The 14,142-nt window shown below is 47.0% G+C and overlaps 1 protein-coding gene across 1 annotated transcript in view; it reads left to right on the top strand.

Moving 5' to 3' along the window:
- The window catches only part of HIPK2 (homeodomain interacting protein kinase 2), a 193,872-nt gene that overhangs the window by 143,205 nt on the left and 36,525 nt on the right, over positions 1-14,142 (top strand). The window contains exons 7-9 of the mRNA XM_068973409.1: positions 5,605-5,767; positions 9,213-9,420; positions 10,497-10,618. Of these exons, the coding sequence (XP_068829510.1) occupies positions 5,605-5,767; positions 9,213-9,420; positions 10,497-10,618 (493 nt within the window). The remainder of the gene's footprint in view (positions 1-5,604; positions 5,768-9,212; positions 9,421-10,496; positions 10,619-14,142) is intronic.

Here is a 14,142-nt window from a genome sequence, read left to right as displayed (position 1 = left end):
GGAACCAAGATCCCACATGCCTCGAGGCCCAAAAAAAAAAAAAAAAAAATCAGGCTTTGTAGCCGTATGGTCTCTGTCACAACAACTCAGCTCTGCCATTAGAGTTGAAAGCAGCTGTAGACATTACAGAAACCGACAAGGGAAGCTGTGTTCCACTAAAACAGTATTTATAAAAATAGTCAGCAGCCACACTGGGACCCTGGGCTGAAGTTTTCTTAACACCAAAAAGGGAACAGTGGGGCATGAGAGGGCATGAGGCCGGGTGGACCAGACCTGGGGTGTCTGCACGAAGGGAGGTGCTCAGAATGGCAGCTTCTGTGATGCAGAGCCATGTGCAAGCCAGAGGTCATGCGTGGACTTGGTCCCGTGTGGATTGGGATCTGTTGGTTTGTTCATTCATTCATTCATTCACTGGGCTGGGCCAGGGGCTGGAGGCAGTGGGGAGCAGAGCAGATGGGCACCCTGCCCACTGGAGTTTAGAGTCTATAGGAGAGAAAGTGGAAAGTGAAAGTGAAAGCTGCTTAGTCGTGTCTGACTCTGCAACTGTAATAGTCCATGGAATTCGCCAGGCCAGAATACTAGAGTGGATACCCATTCCCTTCTCCAGGGGACCTTCCCAGCCCAGGGATCAAACCCAGGTCTCCCGCATTACAGGTGGATTCTTTACCAGCTGAGCCACTAGGGGAGCCCAAGCATACTGGAGTGGGTAGCCTATCCCTTCTCCAGGTGATCTTCCCAACCCAGGAATCAAACTGGGGTTTCCCACATTGCCCGCAGGTTTTTTACCAGCTGAGCACCAGGGAAGCCCCTACAGGAGAGAGGAAGGCACTGAACCAAAGATCCCCAAATAACCAGGCTGTTCTCAGGGGATACGAAGGGCGAGCAGAGCATGCAACAAGAGGACCTTGCTGGAGGCAGGGCGTGGATGACCCACGGATGTGACCGCCCAAGGAGAGGGAGCCGCTTGGTGGAAAGGCCAGTGAGAGTGGAAGGGGCCTTGCCAGGTGGAGACCCCAGCACGGGCAAGATCAAGCACCCGGGGACAGGGAGAGATGAGACCTCAGGATAAGCCAGTGGCAGGGCTTCCGTGTTATTGATTTCGCTCTTTCTCCTAAGAGTAATGGGAAGTCATTAAAGGATTGATGGCCGGGGAATGGCTGATTGGAGTTGTGTTAAACAAAGATCGGTCTGCTGTCGCTCAATCAAGTCAAATAAGCTTGGAAAAAATGCCCATCAGATCTAGCAACTTGGAGGTTGCTGGTAACTTATGGAGAGCTGTTTCTGTGGATGGTAGAAGCAGAAACCAGTTTAGCAGGTTGAAAGATTGAGAGGTGAAGAAATAGATGGTACCCTTTCAGGAAGGAAGGCTGTGAAAGGGGAGGGACAAAATAGAGGGGTGACTCAGGAAGGCCCAAGGAGGGGGTTTCTTTTCATATGAAAGAGACTTGAGCATCTTAAGAGGCTGATGGGAAGTGCCTGGTAGTAAGTAAGAGATTACATGGCTATGCAAGTCTTAGCTAAAAGAAAAAGGAAGTGAAGCTGGGAGGGGTCCATAGAGACTGAGTGGTCTGATCAGCTCAGAGAACACTTAGTACAGTAATAGTTGAACTAGCCAGAGGGGTGGAAAGTGTGCCTAGGAGGTGGGATGCTTGAATCTGTGGTTGTGGAAATGGCACGATTTCAGGCTTGACAGTCCAGGGAATGGGGTGGCTGGAATTAACAGGTCCCTGGAGATAAGAAGGAACTAAGGAGCCAGGGAGTCTGACCAGGAATCAGGGTGACCTCCAAAGGGCTTCCTGGTGGCTCAGACAGTAAAGAATCTGCCCGCAATGCAGGCAACTCGGGTTCAGTCCCTGGGTCAGGAAGATCCCCAGGAGAAGGGAATGACAACCCACTCCCAGTGTTCTTGCCTAGAGAATTCTGTGGACAGAGAAGCCTGGTGGGCTACAGTCTATGGGGTCATAAAGAGTCAGACACAACTGAGCAACTAACACTTGCACTTTTTCACTTTTCGAAGTCTCCCAGGTGGGCAGGACTGAGCTAGTGGCCCGGCCTTCGTGCTTGAGGGGGAGAGAAGAGAAGGGAGGATTAGTTTGAGGAGGTGCCATACACAAAGCACCACTGAGTGGCTGAGTGCTACAAACAGCAGACACTCATTTTCTGATTCTAGAAGCCCACGAGCTAGGTGTCCGGCAGAGCTGGCTTTTCTGTGGCCTCTCTCCACGGCTTACGCATGGCCGTCTTCTGCCCGAGTCTTCCTGTGGTCTTCCTCTACGCTCTCTGTGTCCCGATTTCCTCCTCCTCCTAAGGAATTGGGTCAGGGCCTGCCCTAATGACCTCATTCCACCTCTTTAAAGATCCTATCTCCAAATTCAGTCCCATTCTTAAGTACTAAGGGGTTAGAACTTTAATATGTGAATCTGAGGGGCACATTTCAGCCTATAAACAGAGTCAAGAGAGAGATCACGTCAACCTCTGAGGCACTTAGGACATGAAAGAATAAACAGCCCTCTCCCTGGGTGTCTGCAGGGAGAAGCAGGGTGCTCAAGAAAGCAGCAGATTTCAGGTGGCATCAGGAGAGAGAGGGATACATGGAAAGAGCCCAGCTGAGACAGCCACGGGTCTCCCATGAGCCCCGCTATAGCCAGAATCAGATCAGGTCAAGTCTCAAGGCTGGATTTGACCCTCAGCAGCATACGAGAAATGAGGGTGTGGCACCCATCACTAGTGGTGCTTCCTCTCTTTTCAGTCTGTTCCTTACTAGCTGTTGTTGAGCAAGTCAGATTGTATTGCAACAACCAGATAGTGCCTCTACTTTAGAAGCATGCTTGCAACAACCAGCCTCGAGTACAGAGAAGGAACTGGGACCCATCCCTTGCAAACTCTCATTACGGGATTTGTCCTGTTTCTGGGTATGGGAGGGGTAAGTCAAGGGGTGCCAGTCTGAACCACAGAAGGCAGACTTGGTGATTTACTGCATAGGGCCCCCATAAAATCAGTCTTCGTGTCATCAGGAGTGAAGTGGGATGGCTGAGAAACAGCTGTGGATAGGAGATGGAGGGGTGCTCGTTAGCGGGTTCCTGGTAGCCAGGTGCACTGTGAGACACTCGTGCATGCCCAGCTGTGTCCAACTGTTTTGCGACCCAATGGACTGCTACCCACCAGGCTCCTCTGTCCAAGAAGTTTCCCAGGCGAGAATACTGGAGTGGGCTGCCACTTCCTTCTGCACAGGACCCAGGGATCGAACCCACACCTACTGCATCTCCTGCAGCAGCGGGTGGATTCTTTACCACTGAGCCACCTGGAAAGCCACCGGCACTGTCAGTGAGGCAGTCACATGCATAAAGTTTGAGTCTTGGCTGAATGACCTCAGGGTGTGGTCTTTTGGTTCTGCATGGAAGCAAATCAGGCTGTTTCACTGTGGGTGAAGACCCAGCACGGAAACCATGGGCATCAGCTGGCTCCTAACTCAGGACCTGGTGTGGAACTAGGGGAAGCACTGACAGCTTAGATTTCAGAAAATAGGCCTCAGAAGGAAAGAAGGGTTTTGGAGCACAAAGTAGGCCTGATCCCCAAGTAACCCTAGAATCTGCTGGGCAGACCATGAAGAAGTCTGGGGCCAGAAGAAACCTCCAGCCCACCCCTGCAGCTGGGCCAGGGCTGCCCCAACATCTAGATTATCAGATGAAAGAGACTCCACTCGTTTCTCCATGCCAAGATTCTGGTGCTCGAATTCCTTAAAAACCATTCTCAACATTAACCCAGTGTGAAAGTACTTTCCTCTGAAACTAAAAACTCAGATCGTTTCAGTTAGAGAATTCTGAGTCTGAAAGCTTTGTGTTGAATTGTCGAAAAACCACTGATGCATTAAATACAGTCCAGAAGAACACAAAATCCATTGTTTTATTCTTTCAGCCTCCATGTGAAAGCACTTAACAGTAGGTTTGGTACTGAGTCGATGCTCAAAACGTGTTGGCGTTGCTAGCATTAGTGTTTTTAGCTCTTAGTCACCGGAGACCTTCTCTCTAGGTCATCAGGCAGTCACTGTGTACTTAGTGTGCATTGAGTGGCCAGTGTCAGTCATGATTAACTCAAAAAGAATGTGTAGGTCAGTTCAGAAAATCTTTCATGGAGAGGATGTTTTGGGATAGCCCGCAAGCACCTGCTTGGCCCAGAATCTAGCTTACCCATAGTACAGTATGCAGCTGTCATCTTAAAATGGTTGGATTTTATTGTTACTACACTACTTATAATTAAAATAAGTATTTTAAATGGAAATTTAAATGGGATCTTGCTATCCTAAATATTAGCATTTGAGGAAAAAGTGAGTTTAATTAGAAGGCGGCCCAGAAGTGAATGGCGTGGCACGTGTGCTCAGTTGGGTCTGACTCTTTCAGACGCCATGGACTGTAGTCCACCAGGCTCCTCTGTCCATGGAATGTTCCAGGCAAGAATGCTGGAATGGTTGCCATTTCCTACTCCCGGGTGTCTTCCCGACCCAGGGATCAAACCCGCGTCGCCGGCACTGGCAGGCAGATTCTTTACCTCGACGCCACCTGGGAGGCGGAGACGTGAATGAGAAACAATGTACAAACAATTGAAGATCCCGTGGTGGGTTTTCAAACACTTGGTCAAGGCCACTTATTATGGCTTTCTTTGCCCTTGATGCTGGTGTCCACAACACTTTTATACTTGAATTTCATAATTAAGAGTTTTGTTTTGATTCAAAAATGCAATGGAAGAAGAAAAAGAGAGAGAATTTTATGGAACTGGGTAAGAATCAGAAAAAAAGAAACGAAGAATGAAGGAAGTTAAAGAGAATGTATGTGTCTATGTGAAGACCACCATTAAGCAGCTCTTGATCTTGGCAAATTACCTATCCCTTCGCTTTATCCTTACTCGCAAAATAGGGGCAACTGTTGTCTGTCTTCCCCTCGTGGTTGTTGTAGGACTGAGGGAAAGAGGGCTTGCGAACAGACACGCTGTCGGTAAGCTTCACCGCTGTTATTAGTTGTTAAAATCATTATTCTCCATCCATGCACAATCCAGGGAGGAGCAAGAGTGCGAATAGGTCCTGACACCAGGTTGGCTATTCTTTGGCTGGCCCCTAGATGGCGCTGGTGCCCTGGGTTAGCTGGAAAGGGTGTGGGCAAGGAAGATGGCGGCAGGTCATCCATTGCTGACCAGTCCCAATCAGAGAACTTACATGTTTATTTATGGGCCAGAAACCACTTTGAAAGCCAAGAATGAGCTGTGGAAATTGGGAGGCAGATCAGCAGCAGGAGGAAATGCAGTGAGAGCCAAGAGGTCTGTTGTGTTGGTGGAGAACTGTTACCCACCCAGGATGAGGAGGCGGCAGTGAGAAGGTTCGGGGTGGGAGGGGGCGGCGGGGGGGTGGGGGTGGAATTCCTGTAAATATCACCAACTCTTGCAAATGCAGACACTGCCTGAAAAATCCAGGAACCTGAGACCCAAAGTGAAGTGTCTCAGTGCTTTCATTTATTAGATTAACTCTCTTCTCTTTTTCTCTCTCCATTTTCTCTCCTGTAATTCCATGTTACTCTTTTTCCCTGACACCTTTGTCTCTGCCTTTTGCATGAACAGCGTCAAATCATGTTTCCAGAACATGGAGATTTGCAAGCGTCGGGTAAACATGTATGACACGGTGAACCAGAGCAAAACCCCTTTCATCACGCATGTGGCCCCCAGCACATCCACCAACCTGACCATGACCTTCAACAACCAGCTGAACACTGTCCACAACCAGGTGAGGAGGGGCCAGAGGGGAAGGCAGACACGGGGCTGATGCAGCAAAGGTCAGGGATTCTGTTTTCCCACCAAGCTGAGTCAGGAGACAGAACTCCATATCGCATACAACAGACAAAATCCCTCTACTGTCACATTCAACTCTGCAAGAAGGTGTTTGTCTTCATCGTTATTTCCTTTGAGATCCTCAGGCATTCTTTGTATTAACTCCTAGCCGCTTGAAAGGTCCCAGAAATGACTCACTAAGAGAGTTATTTCTGAGATGGTACCTCCTACTGCTTTCTTGTCCTGCTGTGAGAATAAGGTAAAGGAGATGCTGGGATCCTCTCGTGTCTGACATCCGCCTGATGGAGAATTCTAGAACTGGAAGGGATGGATGCTAGCGGTCATCCAGCTCAGGCCCCCACTCCTTGTGTCCACACTGCTGGGTCCACATGATCTCCTTTCAACACAGACAAAACCTGCCCTTTGCCAAGTCATGACACCAGAATCCCAGCAGTGAGAACCAAAAGAGGACCCACAGCTTTCAAACCTCTTGCAGAAAATTTGCGGAATCTAGCACCTAATATACTGCTGGAAATATGGATGACACCCAGGAAATGTGTACTGTATGAAGAGTCTCCAAGGCCTCGCTCAGGCAGCCTCTGGTATCTAAGAGACTTTAACTTTTATTCCTACCTACCAGTTTCCCCAAAGAAAGTGTCCCTAGATTTTCTTCAGTATCAGTCTTTAATGATGACAACACACCTGTGTACGCACACACACACACCACACCCCTCGATAGCAGAAGAGCATATATGTTCCAGTGTGAGTACTCTGCCTGGCCATCCACTCTTTTGACAGGTCCCCTTCTCTCATGAAGAGTCACTGACCCTGCTTCCCAGGCCATTCCCGGCACGTTTGGTTGCTAAGGCCCAGCGTTCCTTCCCAGCCTGTTCCTCTCCCACTCTGCCTACCCTCTAGGAGAGGCCTCCTAGAATCTGCTGCCCCCCGGAGGCCACTGGTGTCCTTTCCGTTCTCAGCCGAAAGAGTTCATTTCTCTAAGGCCTGGAGTCCCGTGTGATAAACATTCCCACCCAGCGCCTAGCTCAGTCCTCAGGCTAAGGCAGCCACCGCCAGTCAGGTGAACTCCTGGACAGAATAACCACTGTGATTCTGCTCTTCGTCATCAGAGTCCCAGCAGAGTGAGCAGGCCATCTGGCTAGTGCCCTGAGCAGGGAGGGTAGAAAATACATTGAGATGGGAAGTTGGGCCTAACTGTGATTGGAAGGAGGGCCAGCCTAAGATGTGTACACAGTGTTCGTTAGGCAGCAACCGGAGACTTGTGAGCAGAGGTGGTATCACACAAAAGTAGTCATTTGGAAAGAATGTTCTAGCCTCTGTGCCCAAGAAGAATTAGAAAAGAAGTGGAGGCCAGAACATCACTAGTCAAGGCCTTACAGGTCCCAGGCTCCAGAACAGAAGGCCTTAGCAAAGGAAGTAGTGATTAAAAAGAGGGAGAGTGTTCTGGGGACATTTGGAAGGAAGGAGCAGCAAGACCAGTGGCTGGCCAGAAGGGGGAGCCACTGAGCACCTGTGTGGGAACCTGAAGGAGACTGCTGCTAGTGCCCCAAGGAGGGAAGCCAGGAGGCAGGAAGATGAGGGAGTGTGTGGACTCTGGTGTGTAGAGGGCAAGCGGCTAGTGGTGTCTGAGGGGAGCCTCCGGGAGAGGTGAGGCTGCAGAGAGAACAGAAAGGAAACACAAGTCATGCCGTTGGTAACAACACAAAATGCTGGCCCCATGCAAATGACTATGTATAAAATAGATGAACAGCAAGGACCTACCGTGCCGCACAGGGAGCTGTATTTAGTACCATTTAGTAACCTATGATGGAAGGGAATAGGAAAATCATAGTTATTCCTTTCACTAGAGTCTCCTTTTGTTAGAATATATATACATAACACAACATTATAAATCAACTACACTTCAATAAAAAATAGTGACAAGAGATGCTGGCCTACATGTGCCACACATGCATTCCCAGTTACACTGCCTGGAGGCTGACTGTGTGATGCTGCGCAAACAGACAGTTGTTGTTACAATAATATCTTAAAATCTAAACATGGGCAGTACCTAATTTGGTGATTACTTTCAAACAAATTCTATGCTTTGCACTGAAATTCAGCATAAAATGTAAGTATAAAAGACATGTAAAATGAGACTTTATCCTTTTCATCAAATCTGACATATATGCCTACCTTTCCTAAGGTCCTAATTTTGTATGTTTCCCAGTAGCCTTGTGGCTCTTGCCCTTTTTACTTTCTTAGTCCTTGTAGCCTCTAGTAGCAAAATCTCTCATAAACAAGGTTGAAATTGAAGCCATGGGTTACTCCACCTATCTTACTAAAGGATCAGCATGAAGACTAAGATGGGGTGAAACTGGAGAATTCCCAATGTAGAATTCCTTTTCCTTCCATGGCCTTGCTTCACATGGAAGTTCAGCCTCAAATGCTCTCTCTTTCTGAAAAAGAAAGGAGAGAGGACATAACTTCAGTGTCTGTCTAACCCATCTCCATTTAACTTAACCCATCTCAAGTTCTCTTGACGCCCTGGCATCTTCTCCTTGCCCTTTAACCTTAGTTTCTGAATGCCAGCACGAGAATGCACCGAATTCCAACAAGCAGCCCCAGCCTCAGCACGTCCCCCTCCATCTCCATTTCTGTAGTGTTATTTCTTCGCAGTAACTGTGCTCTGTGAACATCTAAGGGCATCTGTGAAAGTGCTACCCTTAGACCTGAGCAGAAGGGCTTGCTGCCCAGGCCCTCCCCAAGTGCGTGTGTTTCCTTCCGTGTCAAGCTCCGGGAATCTGAGACCTGGGGCCTTGAGGAGCCACTTCCTAGTTTCATCCTCCCCAGTAAAGACCAAGTCCAAATACCTGCACCCAAAGGCCTTCCGGTTGTGGGACAGAGCTGGGGCCTGGAGAGAAGGCAGGCAGGCACTTGGCTCCATATTCCAGGGCCCAAGCCAAGGAATCCAGATTCAGACTCAAACCAAAGCCTTCCAGGTAGTTATGAAAGTGTTTATGTCTGAGTGGGAGGACAGATCATAATTCTTTCTAGCCAGTCCTTAACTTTGCAGTATAGACTTGACATGCAGGCATCCCGTGTGCACTTGCAGGCCCTGCAAGTATTAGGAACAGGCCCTGAAAATATTAAGAACAGGCCCGAATCTAAGCATCAAAGGTGATTCTGTGTCCTGGGCTGCAGGTGCCTGCTTTCCCCTAAGTCTTTCCAACTGTATTTCCACTCCCGTTTTCGCTTTTGTTTTTTTTTGGCTCGTGGTTTTCATTCATTCGTTTGCTCTTCTTTGAGTTCATTTATTTGATTTAGATCCGTGTCTCCCAGCATGCCATCTCCCTCATGTTTTATTTGTGTTTATTTTTGTCTAATCCCCACCATTCCTTTAGGCTCCCACCTCCACCAGTGCCACTCTTTCCCTAGCCAATCCCGAGGCCTCCATACTAAACTACCAATCTGCACTCTGCCAGCCCTCAGCGGCATCCATGGCTGCGGTGGCCCAGCGGAGCATGCCCCTGCAGACGGGAGCCGCCCAGATCTGCGCCCGGCCCGACCCCTTCCAGCAAGCGCTCATCGTGTGTCCACCTGGCTTCCAAGGTAAGGCAGAGTGGACCCAGCCTCACACCTGCTTCCACCAGGACCGCCTCTGCGGTGCTGGCCTCATGCATTTCTGTCCTGCTAAAGCCCTCTTTGTTTCTTTCCGCGAGAGCCCTGGCATCACTGAACTTGAGGGCCCCCATCCTGTGGCAGCCAACCTAGAAACAATGGACGTAGGCTTCTGCATCAAGTCCGTTCCTTGTTATTCGCACCACCTGCCAGCGGTTTTGTCCTGGCTCAGCCACCATCTGTAAATCAGCACATTGTGCGCGCTCCCATTGTTATGCTGATGTCAGCCCTCGCGTTGCCTCCTGTGGAATAGCCTCTGTGTGCATTATCTATAGCACACTGCCAACCTCTGACAGCGCACTAGTCCCCGTTCTTGTGAAGGGTATAAACCTCCCTGAAAAGTACTTCCTGGCCAGTGCCCCCCACCTCTGGCCAGGCACCCCGGCACTCTTCTCCTGAAAATTCTAAGCAAGAGTTGACCGGGTACGTCGTTAGAGTTTACCTTGAAAACTCGAGAATTTGGTTCCGAAAACCCCCTGGTGTGAGTCTGTGTGGTTCAGTTTCAGTAAGTTCTGTTCCAGCAGCCTTACCCTCTCTCCCTGGCTTTGACCCAGTCAGATGTATCTTCATGACAAAGGCAGCTGTTTTCCTGCTGTAATTTGTCAGCATAACTGTTCCACTTTTGGCTTTAAAGACTCCTTAATTTGACTGAGTCTTTGAAAACATTCAAAAAGGTCATTTTGGTTTTTTTTTTTTTCCTAAGTTAGAGGGAATTCCCTGGAGTTTCAGTGGGTAGGACTCCACACCTCCACTGATGAAGGCCTGGGTTCTATCCCTGGTCAGCAAACTAAGATCCCAACAAGCCATGTGGCATGGCCAAAGGAAAAAACACAAACTTTTTTTAAAGTTAAAAACTGAGGCAGGGAAGACTTCCAAGGGACCAGGCAGTGTCTGGTGGGGACTAGTGCAAAGGGAGGCTGAGGGCTGACAGCGGGCTAGGAAGGTCTCCTCATCCAGCGCTTCCCAGTTACTCAGCCCTCCTCCCCGTCACCCCTCGTCTGCTCTAGGATTGCAGGCCTCTCCCTCTAAACACGCTGGCTACTCTGTGCGAATGGAAAATGCCGTTCCCATCGTCACTCAAGCCCCAGGAGCCCAGCCTCTTCAGATCCAGCCAGGTCTGCTTGCCCAGGTAATTCTTTCTTTATTATCACTGCTGTTATCATGATCCATGTTAATGTTGTTCACAAAAGAGACACATCTCTGATAATTCCCTCCCTGGCAGTGAGTTAGATGCCTCAAGTCATTAGAATACATCAGTAATATTCCGAATGATCCCCAGGTGAATTACCCTCCTAACTATCTAGCTTACAGTTCCAAGAAGAAATTTAGACACAGGGGGAGTCTGGGGAAACTTATTATTATTATTGTCTCTTTGTAATGCAGATTAATATGAGAGACCTAGGTTTTAATCCTAACTCTACTAATAACTCTCTGTGACCCAAGGCAAGTCAGTTAGCATTTCCTTATTATAAATTGAAACTATTTTTTGAAAGCAGATTTGGAGATTCTCTGTTTCCTAGTTGAAAACCAGGATCACAGATGCTTTGGGCTGGAACCTTCCTTATTTGTTCACATAGGTACTCTGGTAGATTCCTCAAATGAGATCACAGAGGTGAAACTGGTTGAAAATTTGTGACATGTTGTAAAAATTTTAGGCTACAAAGTGGTGTAATGATAATAAATAATCGATCCTTAATGTCGCTTGAACATTAATAACAAATACACTTTCGTTGTGCTGAGCACGTCATGGTTGTTATGGATTTAATCCCCACAGTATGGTATTTGTCTCCTTCTGCCAAACAAGCCACAGGCACTGGCTGAAAGTCACACAGCAGTTGGGTGACAGACCCACCACACAAGCCCGGGAAGGCTGACCCCAGCACATGTATTTTAACCCATCATTTGCTGTTTCTTCATCATGGTTTCTGAGGTTGGGGGTCAAGGATGGATTGACTGAAATGTTGTTAGTTTAAAGCACGTTTGTTTTTTAAATGAAGTTGGTTCCCAAAGACACTTTATTTATAGTGTCTTTTCTTGAACAGAAGTTTGGGGGTTAATTTTAATGTAGTCAAATTGCATAGGTCTATTTTAGTCTCATGGGGTTCCCTGGTGACTCAAGGGTACGGAATCCATTTGCAATGCAGGAGACAGGTTTGATCTCTGGGTCGGGAAGATCCCCTGGAGAAAGAAATGTCAACCCACTCCACGACAGAGGGGCCTGGCGGGCTACAGTCCATGGAGTCACAAAAGAGTCAGATACAACCGAGCAACTAAACAACAATTTTGGACTCACTCTGTTCTAGTCTACTGGCCTGTCTAACATCCTACTGTCTTTACTATTGGTTTTATAACTTTAATGTATGTCTTGATATCTGGTGGAAAAGCCCTGATCCTATCACGTTCTTCAAAATTTCCCCGTCTGTTCTTGTCCCTTTGCTTTTCTATGTGAATTTTATCCTCACCTTTACGTAAGAATTTTCGTTCCAAAATGAACAAGACAAAAACCCAGAACCCTGATTTGTGCATATTGGACCTGCACTGGATTTATATTCACTTTGAGGAAAATCGACATCTTTGTAATATTGTCATTTCACCCTTGAACATGGTAAATAATTGTATATGTTACCTTTTATTCCTTTCACTAGTTTTCCTTTGTTAGAATCATTCCTAAATATTTTACAGTTCTGTTACTAATAACTTTATTGACTATATTTTCTTATTTGTCTTTGGTTAATAGGATTATAGCTGGTTGTGCTCCACTGAGTTTGTTATCCAGCAGTCCTTCCAGACTGTGATTAGTTCTGATCGTTTCTGTGAATTCCCTTGGATTTTCTGTGTAGACTATTTTTTCATTTACAAGTGATACAATTTTGTTTCTTCCTTTCCAGTCTATATAATTTTTATTTATTGTTCTCGTGACACTGTGCCAACAGTACCTCCAAAACAATGTTTAATAAGAGCATTGATGTTGAGCATCCTTAACTTGAACTTTAAAGGAAATTCTTGCTGTTTGCCTCTAGAGATTTTGTTTAAAGAGCGGTTCAGTTCAGTTCAGTCGCTCAGTTGTGTCCAACTCTTTGCAACCCCATGAATCACAGCACACCAGGCCTCCCTGTCCATCACCAACTCCCGGAGTTCACTCAAACTCATGTCCATTGAGTCAGTGATGCCATCCAGCCATCTCATCCTCTGTCGTCCCCTTCTCCTCCTGCCCCCAGTCCCTCCCAACATCAGAGTCTTTTCCAATGAGTCAACTCTTTGCATGAGGTGACCAAAGTATTGGAGTTTCAGCTTCAGGATGTCTTTCCAATGAACACCCAGGACTGATCTCCTTTAGGATGGACTGGTTGGATCTCCTTGCAGTCCAAGGGACTCTCAAGAGTCTTCTCCAACACCACAGTTCAAAAGCATCAATTCTTTGGTGCTCAGCTTTCTTCACAGTCAACTCTCACATCCATACATGACCACTGGAAAAACCATAGGCTTGACTAGATGGACCTTTGTTGGCAAAGTAATGTCTCTGTTTTTCAATATACTATCTAGATTGGTCATAACTTTCCTTCCAAGGAGTAAGCGTCTTTTAATTTCATGCCTGCAATCACCATCTGCAGTGATTTTGGAGCCCCAAAAAATAAAGTCTGACACTGTTTCCACTGTTTCCCCATCTATTTCCCATGAAGTGATGGGACCAGATGCCATGATCTTTGTTTTCTGAATGTTGAGCTTTAAGCCAACTTTTTCACTCTCCTCTTTCACTTTCATCAAGAGGCTTTTTAGTTCCTCTTTACTTTCTGCCATAAGGGCGGTGTCATCTGCATATCTGAGGTGATTGATATTTCTCCCGGCAATCTTGATTCCAGCTTAGGGACACTTTATCAAGTTTGCTAATTTTTTTAATGAATTAATGTTTAACTACATCAAATGTTCTTTCTCCACCTATTGAAATATTCCTGTGTTTTTGTTCCTTCAACTGTTGATGTAGCAAGTTATTTAATAGATTTTGTAACGTTAAATCATCTTTGTATCAATATTTTCAAGGTGAACTTTATTTGATCATGTGGTACTTGATGTGTTTGTATGCTTTTCAATTCTGGATTGTTTGTGAATACTGCAGTTAATATTTTTGCATCTATGTTTGTACGTGGGGAAGTAGCATGGATTTCTTTTTCTTATAGAATCTTTATCTGTTTTGGTCATGGAGACTACACCCAGGCTCATAAGATACGGTGGATATTATCACTTCTTCTGTTTTCAAGAACAGCTTGTTTCAGATTGACACTAGCCTTTCTTCATCTCTTTGTTCTTACGTCCAGACTGAGACTGCAGATGCCCAGTCTCACCAGTTTCTGGTGGCACACAAAATTCTGTCCTGCTGAAGGTTTAAACAGACAACCTTCAGTATATAAAGCACACCTGTACTCCTTCCCCTGTCTCTCTGTTCCTCATAGCTCCCTTTTGTTTGCACAGTTTGGTAGTACGGAGTTCAGAAAAAGCCCTGGTAGAGCAAGAGAACTGCCACTCACTCCAGGGCACGGCAGCCTGTTCACACTTCATCTGCCTGGGAGCCAACATTCAGGCCAGTTTCCCAGTGCTGCTCCTCTGTGAGCCAAAACCTGCAGAGCTCACATGTGCTCCTAAAGGGGACTTGGAGAT

The sequence above is a fragment of the Capricornis sumatraensis genome, chromosome 5 (assembly GCF_032405125.1).
Source record: "Capricornis sumatraensis isolate serow.1 chromosome 5, serow.2, whole genome shotgun sequence".
Lineage (NCBI taxonomy): Eukaryota > Metazoa > Chordata > Mammalia > Artiodactyla > Bovidae > Capricornis > Capricornis sumatraensis.
Note: the sequence above shows the minus strand (reverse complement) of the source record. Positions and strands in the feature narration are given on the sequence as shown.